Source organism: Falco naumanni, chromosome 4 (genome assembly GCF_017639655.2).
Source record: "Falco naumanni isolate bFalNau1 chromosome 4, bFalNau1.pat, whole genome shotgun sequence".
Lineage (NCBI taxonomy): Eukaryota > Metazoa > Chordata > Aves > Falconiformes > Falconidae > Falco > Falco naumanni.
The window spans coordinates 109327759-109338084 of NC_054057.1; the positions used below are offsets into that span (position 1 = coordinate 109327759).

General features: G+C 37.5%; 1 protein-coding gene across 8 annotated transcripts in view; it reads left to right on the forward strand.

The window, feature by feature from the left end:
• Window positions 1-9784, forward strand: part of IQSEC1 (IQ motif and Sec7 domain ArfGEF 1) — a 351634-nt gene extending 341850 nt beyond the window's left edge. For 7 of the 8 annotated variants that reach the window (XM_040593152.1, XM_040593155.1, XM_040593156.1 and 4 more), the window contains 2 exons: window positions 3641-3690; window positions 5058-9784. In XM_040593152.1, the coding sequence (XP_040449086.1) occupies window positions 3641-3690; window positions 5058-5663 (656 nt within the window). In that variant the 3' untranslated portion in view covers window positions 5664-9784. The remainder of the gene's footprint in view (window positions 1-3640; window positions 3691-5057) is intronic. The other variant, XM_040593161.1, reaches the window with a different exon arrangement.
• Window positions 9785-10326: the final 542 nt, after the last annotated feature.

The following is a 10326-nucleotide window of genomic DNA, read 5'->3' on the forward strand; positions in this document are numbered from 1 at the left end:
GGCAGGGTTACTCGGTTATTTTTTCCCTCCTTCTTCATGGATTTTCCTGCACTATATAGGACAGAGGATACTAGCAGTCATTTTATTAGAAGAGCTTTCCAAGTAGGGAGAGATTTTTCCTCTCTGTTCCCTTGTCACTATTGTTATATTTCCTATTCTTCAGTGGAATAGCAACAGTAATGGGCATGACAGAATTTACTGGGTTTTAAAAATAAAACAGATCCATATGAATCAAGTCTTTTGTGAAATGCACACATTAATACCAAGCCATTTTACAACTACACCCTGCACTGTATATAAACACCTTTGTATCAATGTTTCCGTCTTATGGAAGAGACATTGTTTGTTTTTTGAGTGAAGGAGTTCACAAGGCAAGGTGTGGTTATGCTGTATTCATCTCCTGCGGTTTAATCAGTATTTTGAGAATAATCTGTTTTAAGAACCCAGGACACTATTTTCACAGTCAGTGTGTGATCTGAAGACTGAACCTGTTTCACTCAGAGAAGATGAAAATTTGAAGGTTACGAAGAGTCTTTTCACCCTGGAAAATGGTGTCTCTAAATTAATGATCAGAGCATATTTTTTAGACAATTTTGATCAAGTCAGCTGGGGTAGTACCTGTAAGCTCGGTAGCCAGATGGTTACAGAATCTGCTGCTGCTGGGAATATCAATTTCACAGCCTTTGGAGGGTAGTATAACAACTCATTGTTATTAGAGCTGCTACATCAGTTTGCTTTACCAAAACCTTAATTTAGAACTTTTTGCCTAACTTTTTTCCCCAAGACATACAAAGCCAGATCATAATACATTGTTTAAATATCAGTGTATCTCACTGGCATAGAACAGAGTTACAGGGTACAGTGAGAAACATTGACATTTGCTGTAATGATCTGCACATCTGAGAGATCAATTTCTGCAAGTTAGAATGGATTTTTATTAATGAAACTCTGAGTTTTCTTGCAGAATGTTTAAGTTCGTAAAAATACTTTAATCAGTATTTCTACTACAAATTTGAAATATTCTTAGTCCCATATGATGCGTGTACATATATGGGACGTGTTATACATGCATAAGTTAAAAGTATTTCTTACAAAGAATATTCATATCTAACAGCAATGAGTTGTTGGAATGAATCAGAAAAGATTAAATTAACTGAAATTTAATTCTATAAAAATAAATTATAAACCACTCTAAGAAACATCCTTAAAAATTTCAGGTAGATCACTGGTATATTAAACAAAACTAGTCTTCAGATTTGATGAATACCACCTTGCTTTATAGCACAGCTGTTAATTATTATTAGAGTACAGAGTTATGCTTACGTACAATTCTAATTGAGAGTCACCATTTTCTTGAAATGTGTTTGAACACTGCAGTGCTAGGGAAATATTTTTGAGATGGGATGCCACCTTGAAGACCAGAGAACAATCTTGTATAAACACACATTGGCAGGGGGAACTCTCAAGAGGATTTACTTTATAGTTTCATATCACACTGTAGGCCAATACAGAATTGGATACAATTTGTTTTTTAAGAAAATAAGCAAAGTGCTCTGTATAGTGATCGTGCCTATCTGAGGGAAATTATAGGCATTTTCAGTAGGATTTTTCTGTTTGTTCTTGGCTTTGCTAGTACTACTTTGCCCTGAAGTTATTCTAAGCAAAAATCCATCTGTCTCTTTCTGTCCGTATATACTGTGTTCATGGTTTTTTTATTAGACACCCGCCACATGCAAAAGGCATTAGATTTTCCTGTTTTCCTTCATTTTTGGCCACATTTAATGGCTTGTGGCAGCTGTCAATCTTATTTGCAATATTGACTGCTAAGTTACGAGATGATGTCTCTGTGTTTTATATCAGCAAGCAAGAGTGATTTGAGTGTTAATCAGTACTAATCCCATAGCAGAGCAGAAAAAAATCAAACCCTGACTAAAACTAAATATAAGAGATTATCACAACCAGTTTTCCTTGGGGGGGTTCGTAAGACAGTACAATTTACAGTTTTGATGAGGCTAAAACTGCAGCAAGAGATGAAGCACCAGGCTTTTGACAAAGAGCCTATCCAGGGGAGTCGTTCAAAATTCTAACAACTTTAGTAAGTCGAACAAAACACCTTGACCATACATGCCTTCCCCTCAATTTAATGTTAGTGTAGAGGGGGTTGTACCAGGGAGCAACTCTCAGTGATGAGAAGAGAGTGGGAAATGTTACAGCAGTCTAAAGAGAATTGTAGCTTCTCTGAAGAGAACTTGTGTTACAGGGCAGCATCCCATGACCGGCCATGTCAACGTTATGCTTCTGGATCTAATAGGTGGTATTTTCAGGTCACACTGATCTTATAAGACTTATGGGTGGTCTAAATGGGTCTGTGACAGGGTATGTCAAGATGTAAGGGTCAACCTCCCAGTAATCACTGTTGTGCCCCGTTTACAAAGTGGTCCCAAAGTTTGTCAGTGTAGCTCTGATGTGGCTTTTGGGCTTCTAAAGATGAGGGGGTGTGGCTTATAGGTTCAGTGATGCTGAAATCTTCACATTCCTCCCCAAAACCGCCTGTCAGAGTAGAGGATTCTGAAGGCAGCAATGTACCAATGCAGGGTGGAGACTGATATTTGGCCTTGCAGGAAAGCAAGGAGAAAGCACTGAGAAAACTTAGGTTTCTAAAAGCATGCAATTTTAGAGAAGCTCTGTGAACCTGACTGCTCTTCAAAAGTTAGCTCTGTTCACACACCCGGCCTGTAAAGTATTTTGAAACATCGCAAAGCAATGCTTAACAAGCGATCTTTTAAAAAATACCTATTTCCACTGCAGCCATATGCTATTTTCTCTTCTGTGAAATTAGAGAGAAAAATCTGGGATCCTGTCTCCTATATATAGCCACTGAGGTGTTCTGGCTCTTTAGGCAAAGTCTGGTGGTTTAGGCAAATATCTTTGGGAATTTGAGAACACTGGAGAACATATCCATCATGCTTAAAGATAAAGCACTGCACAGCTAAACAAACAAAATCTAGCCATAATATCAAGACAGATTCCAGATTTATTGGTCAAAAATTAAGTTTAGTTTTGTTTTTTTTTAAACCTCATGAAAGAAGATTATATGAAATCCACTCAGGTTCAAAACTGAAAATGAAGTGACAAAACTGATGCCCCTTACCAGTCCCCCACAGTGAAATTCAGAATATGCCAATATTAAATATTTAAATTAATACTACCCCACAAGTATACATCAATGCTACCAGTCTTTGAAGAAAGAAACTTCATAGATAATTAGATTCCAGAAAATCAAACTATTTAAAATACTTGCTGGCCAACATCGTAACCATACTACTAAATATAGTTGCTAAAATACATGTATTTTAAGAGCTGTACAAATTTAAAAAACCACACACTGCTAATGATAGTTGATTCACAACAACAATACCTCTTAAAAATTCATCAGGTACAGAAACTTAATATAACTAATGGCCTTAAAAATCTAAATTTCTGCCTTAGTAGCTGCTGTACCAGTCCAGTGCAATGTTAACCCCCCCTGCAGCCCCTCTAGTTGCGTTTAGAGACTCCTCTAGTGATTCAGGGAAAGCAGCTGTTTTTCACCTGGGTCTTGTCTCAGTCTCTAATCTATGGTGTTGCATGTCCTGGGCAGGCAAGCGTGGGCGACGCAGCAGTGCAGGATCGCTAGACAGCAATATGGAAGTAAGTAGGAAGTTACTGATGTCTAGCTGGATGTGATGATGTGCATTTCAAACCTTTCTTTTATATACATATTTTTTTGCTCTTTTTTCTTCTAACATATAACCTGCCTGCCACGAAAAAAAAAAAAAAATGCATGCCTAGGCTACTCACTCTGTATTCTTCTGGCTTCAAAAGCACTGACAGCTTGTTTTAGACCAGTGCCATTTTTGGTTTGAGCTAACCTTGTTCCCTTTGTTCCTGCAAGCATGGTTAAATGAATATGATGTGTCCTTTTGCCACCATTTCAGTCTGGTCCCAGCTTAAAAGCCCACTTGCTCTTTGTTACAAAGTCCACTGTTCTTGCTGTTTGATATTTAGCTACAACTATTGACTTTCATGCTCAACCATTCCCATTGCTTCTTTTCAAGTTAAATTGCTAAATGTATGCAGTCATGACACCATGGAATTGCACAGATAGGGCATGGGAGGAAAAAATTACTAAGACAGGTGAATTCAATGTGGATTTCATGAGATTTCATTCATCTTCAAACCATTTATATATACTGTTCATGTCTCTGAATTCAGCTTGCAGATTTTTTCTTTTTTCTTTTTTTTCTTTTTTCTTTTTTTTTTTTTTTTTTTGTGTTTGCTTTAGGTAGATTGCAGTTTAAATCTAGCACACTTTGCCTAAGTACTGTTGTGTCCCATAACTCTTTAAAAAATACAAACCCAAAACTTCCAGAAACTAAATACACCATTCGAGGCTAAATAATAGAGAATGTTGGACCACAGGTCAGAAGAACACAATCACATAGAAATCTTAGTGGCAAAAATGGTATGGTTCCATTTAACACATAATTCAGAGGTAGGCTTGAGAAGCAGCACTGTGGCATATAGTAGTGGAAAACTACTATTAAAAAAAAAAAAAAAAAAGGAGTCTAAAATACTGTTTTGAAATCTGAGTTGTAACTGTAATATTTGCTGCTGTGTGTTTTAACTATTTAGGTTGAATTTAATGTAGTTTTATTTTTTGTTGTAAAAAAGGAAGTATGGTATTTTTTACAGTATTTTAAAATGTATTTTTCCTTTTAAAACACACGCCTAGGTCTTATGTCATGTTACTCTTCTGTAACATTTTCTTATTTAAAGTCATAACTTTCAATATTAAAGTACTGAGCGAAAAACATTTAATGCTTCAAATACCCCAAGAAGGGCATGAATGCCTCATGGGCAACACAGAGAAGGTGGAAATAAAAATTTTTCCTAGAACTCTTTAACATAGTCCACCCATGTGAACACTGAAGGAGGAGTTTGTGGGTCAGTGTGAAGTTTTTCTTTTAAACATTTTAAGATTTTTTTAATTTTTATTTCTATTAATTTCTTTTTAGGGGTCCATCATTAGCAGTCCTCACATGCGCCGAAGAGCTACATCAACCCGAGAGTGTCCATCTCGCCCTCACCAGACTATGCCTAACTCCTCCTCACTCCTAGGTTCCTTATTTGGTAGTAAAAGGGGAAAGCCACCTTCCCAAGGCCATCCACCATCTGGCTCATCACAGCAACCTCCGCACCCTCCAGTAATCCCACATCAGCAACACTCACAGCATCCTTCTGCCATGCATCACGCAGGGCCAGCTGAGGGGCAGGCGCAGGCACAAGTGCACTCCCACCATTCGCAGTACTGCCACATGCAGCAGAACCCACCCCCATACCACCACCACCACCACTATCACCCTCCCCAGCATATCCAGCACCCCCACCAGTATCACCAACATGTGCCCCATGCGCAGCATGCGGCGCACTCCCAGCATACTCCTTACCTGCAGCACACCCATGCACAGCACACCCACTCTCCTCATCCGCCGCTGCCCCCTCCGCATCCAGGGCACTCTGCGCATCCCCAACACGCTCAGCACCACCACGGACCGCCTCTGCCTCCCTCCACTTCAGCCAGCACTAAGCCCAAACACAGTGGCATCAGCACAATAGTCTAGAACATACTGACCCTCCTCATAACTATAGTTTTAAACAAGGTTACAAAGGCACTTACAGGAAGCAACAAATAATATTGCCAGTTTTTACCTACACAGTTTGAGTTGTGTGAGCTTAAAGGCTTGCTGTTACTAAATAAAATAATTCAAGTTAGCGCAACCGATACTTGTTTTACTTAGCTACTTGATACACGTTTACCATCTGGTTAGTTCTTATTTTCAAACTGCCTTGAAAACATGCTGCTTGCTGAATATGAGTAAAGCTACCTTTTACACCAAATCCCTTGACAATTTTACATGCATAATAAAAACTTAAGTCTATGGAAAAAAGGAAAAAAGTGATACAGAACCAAGTGTTGCATTCTTGCTCTTTTATTGTCAATGGGCAAAAAAAAAAAGTAGACCTGATATGGTTGATGAAAGTACGTAAGTAAACTTTATATAATATAAATATATACATATAAATATATATATACTGTATAGTTAACATTTGTGCTTGGGAAGAATTTTTTTCAGTCCACAAAACTAGCAATATAGACTTTACAAGGAATTCCACTTACTTGATAGGACAGTATAATAGATGAATAGCATATGAAAGAGTAGACCAACATTACACGTTAGAAACAATTTTCAGACATTTCAGTGTTTTCATTAAAAGTCCTCCGGACTCGCTAAGATTTCTAAGCAATCATTACTAAATGTGCCAAGTAACATAGCATTTAAATGTTGTAGTCAAATACTGCTTTGTATAAATCCTTATTTTATTAACACAATAATATCATATGTAATCAGTATTATAACTGCTCTGCTATTTCAGGTAAGCAAACTTGTTAAGATGCAGTAATTATACCATAGCAATGTAGGATGACCAGTTACCGGTGGTCATCTTCAAGCATTGGTCACACAAATTCTTGGACACTTTAAAGGCTGTGATAACTGTGAATTTACATGATCCACGTTTCTTTTGTATGCATACAATTTAATGAACACGCATGAAGGGTTACGACAGGTGCATGTACACACTGCAAAAACATTCATCTCGAACATGAAAATGGCAAACTTCCATTTCTCAGCTACTTTGTTTCCTGTTTACCATAATTTCTCATTTTTACCCCTAATGAAGCTGAATTCTAGTCAGAGCGTTTCCAGGTGGAAGTGCTCTAAAACTTGAAGGTTTGTTTAAGAATTTAGTATAGGGTTTTTATATAGAGATTAAAAAGATACGTAATTCCATGTAGCCATGTGCTAGCAACAAAGTGGCTTCACCATTTCTACTCATCACATTTGTTAGTTTGAAAGTACCCAGCACTCAGCAGGCTGAGTTTATGCTCAAACCCTCACTTCCATAGTCCAGTTAGTTGCAAGACATCACATAAAAATAGGCTGTGCTGTTGTTGCTTATGTGTTGTAATCAAACCATTTGCAAATTTATATACAGTTTTTATCCCAAAATCCTGTACAAAGTTATACATGGCGCGTACTTTGTAGTTTCAGCATTTTGAGCCACTGCAAGGACTTTACACCTAAACAGTAGAGACAAAGGAATCACAACTGCAAAACTGTACCAGCCTAAAAGCAAACCTTGAAGAGGATGAGCAAAAAGTTCCAGTATGAGATGGGTAAAAGTAGTAATAATAGTAACAGCCACCAGTCGGTTTTCTATGTAACAGTAATAAAATTGTCAGAAATAAGGAGGACATGAGAACAAGGGAGTGACTTTTCATATTGGCTTGCTCATAGCATCTCTGATATTGGGGGGGGGGGGGAGGGGGGGAGAGGACGAGTATTTTTTCCCTTTCATACCATTGATATCACAATACCAGCAAAACTGCAAACTGAGCACTTTGTTAACCTCCACAGAGAGCAAATACAGCAATCTAGAGTTTAGCCTTTTGTTTAAAGCTGTCCATGTTTGTTTGACACGTGCAATATGTTTTCCCCTTCTGCTTCTTCTCCTCTAAATTATCTTCATGAAAAGAAAAGAAAACAAGTAATTACTTTTTTTTTTTTTCCTAAGTATCACTGTATCACTCATACTATTCTAAATTCTGCGGCTCACCTTAAGAGGGCTCATATGGGTCCCCTGAGGCTCTGTTCCTTGCAGTTTAAAAAAATATATACTGTTCTTATAAGGGAAAGTAGAACTGTCTGCATGTCATCTAATGTTATTAGTGTGAGGCTACACTCTACATATTGTATATTTGCAAAATATATCAGTGTTACTGTTGATATTAGTTGAAGTAAAGTGATAACATATTTCAATATGTAGACTTTTCTTCATACATCTGTACCAATAGTAGAGTCTAACTGTAATTTATAGGTTGTTCCAGAAAAGATAAAGAACCATTGGGGTACAAACATCTTTCAGAAACTGCATCTTTTAATTAAACAGAGGTAAGAATGCTCCTCTTCACCGAGTGACAGAGTCTGTGCTTGTTTCAGATGCAGAGTTGTAATGTAAGTAGAATTGCCTGTGTATGGAATAAATGCAGAATATGCAGTAGCAGTGGAGAGGAAAATCTGACTCTAGCAGTGTTAATTAACAATGAAGATGTCAAATCTCCCAGATCTTCATTTGCTCTATGTTTTAAAACCCCTTTCATTCATTTAAATTAGAGTTACATATAAATATTCAAAACTTACACAGTAAGCCACATTTTAATGCTTGACCACTGATTTTTCCATGTGTAATCGGATACTCAGGAGATGTCACAAATGTGCATGCAAAAAGCCATTTACACATGATTTCATGTACACATGGGGAAAGAGTTTGTGCTAACCCTCTAGGTGCATTAAGTCTCATGTGTAAAATTACAGATCATTTTGAGGCTAGTTTAAAAACCAAAACTGGTCATAGAAGAGCACAGTATTTGTAAACTATTATTTCAAGTCAATGAGGAGAAACAGTGGACTTGATTATTTTTATTTTTATTTTTTTAGACTGTGTTTGTATGTACTTTAAACAAACAAATGTGTCCCGGTGTCAGCATAAGTCTTAAGAACTTTGCTGCTTGTTTAGGGTTGTAGTATAACCTCTCTGACTCCGTCCTTGATTAACGATTGCTTGGAGCAGTGTGGATCATGCCTAGAGTAGGAAAATGATAGCACTTCACCATTGCGTGTGGTTAAGGAAATTATTTTTTTCTGCTTGCAGGAGTAAAATTGAGAGGGTTTTTTCTCAAATGTCATTGCCAATTAAAAACTGGTACAGAGCTACACAGAGTGACCATGTTTCTCTTTTCCCATTAATGATGTGGCTAAGTAGTAATGCTGGTTTGAAAAAATGAAAGGGCAACGTAAAGAATGAAGGTGTGGCAACAAAAATCTTTTCTGGGACAACAATGAAATATATTTTGGGGGTTTTATTTTTTTAAGTTAAGAATGAAATGTAAAACAATGTAAAAACAAAAAACAAAGTTCATCCTAATATAATGTGCGTCTTGTATTGCTAAAAAAACCAAGTCTAACATACAGTGTAGAATGATTTTCCCATCATGTACTGCATGCAGCAGAAGCCTCTTGTTTCTTGATAAAATGAGCTGAAAGACAGTCAGCAGATATTTAAACAATGAATCTCTAGATGTTGACTTGCTGTTCCATATGAAGCTGTGTGTTTTCTGCAGTTAAGCATGCATTTTGCTGTTCCGTTGTAAAATACCATCGCACTTCTTGCCTGCAAAATGGATTATTGTGTATATATTTAAAAGAAAAGTGGAACCAATAACAAGACTAAATTTGGAAAAGAGAAAAGGGGGTGATGAAAATGGGACCAGTAGGGGGAATAGATAGTTCTCTAAATTGTACATAGTGTGTAAATTAGCATTACTATAAGTCTGCAGTCACTTTGAGGTTGCCTATCTCCTGCTAGGAACTTAAATCAGCTTTGAGTTGTATTAAACTGTTAGAATTAGGTCCTGAATGCAGACTGTTAAAAGACTTCAAAAAACCATTATGCTTACAAGAAGCTTCTGTTCTGGGGAGGCTTGAGACCCCTTTTGTAACATGGGGAAGAAAGGAGTGCTTTCATTTTAATATGCATTCTGTTTGTAAGTAGTAACAGACCCTATCGATGTAAAACTATAACTGTGATCATGTGGAGAAATCAAATAAATCATTTAAAACTCTTTGTTTCTCATTTTGTGTAATCAAAGAACTTCAACTCTCCAGACCTGAAATGAAGGAAATTCCTTCCAATGGTGTCCTGGCCCCGCTCGGTGTGTGGGATCTCTGCTACTTACTTCAAAGGGGCCAAGATTTCAGTCCTCACCTTAAACTAAAGATAAGCTGGTGGAAATTGTGGTCAGTCCTCTGGAGACTGTGATCCCTCGTCAACAGGTTTTGATTTCTCTCATGGTGCTGTAAATATATCTAGGTCCAAAGTGCAATGAAGAGCAATAAATACAACACCTAGATCTGCAATGAGAGGTAACACTGAAGAGGCTTTTTAGTGTACTATTTTACCCAAACATGCTAACACTGAAAAACATTAACTGTATTCTGCATCTTCTTAACCCCGAGCTGTCCAGCATGTTCAACTGATCCCATTAAACTTTTGGCTGTCACACTGCCTTAGGAGCTGGTGGTCAGATGACTGTCTCCCCGTCACTCAAGTGTTCTAGGTTTGTCCTTCCCAAGGATACACTCCATCGTTTCCCAAGCGCGACCT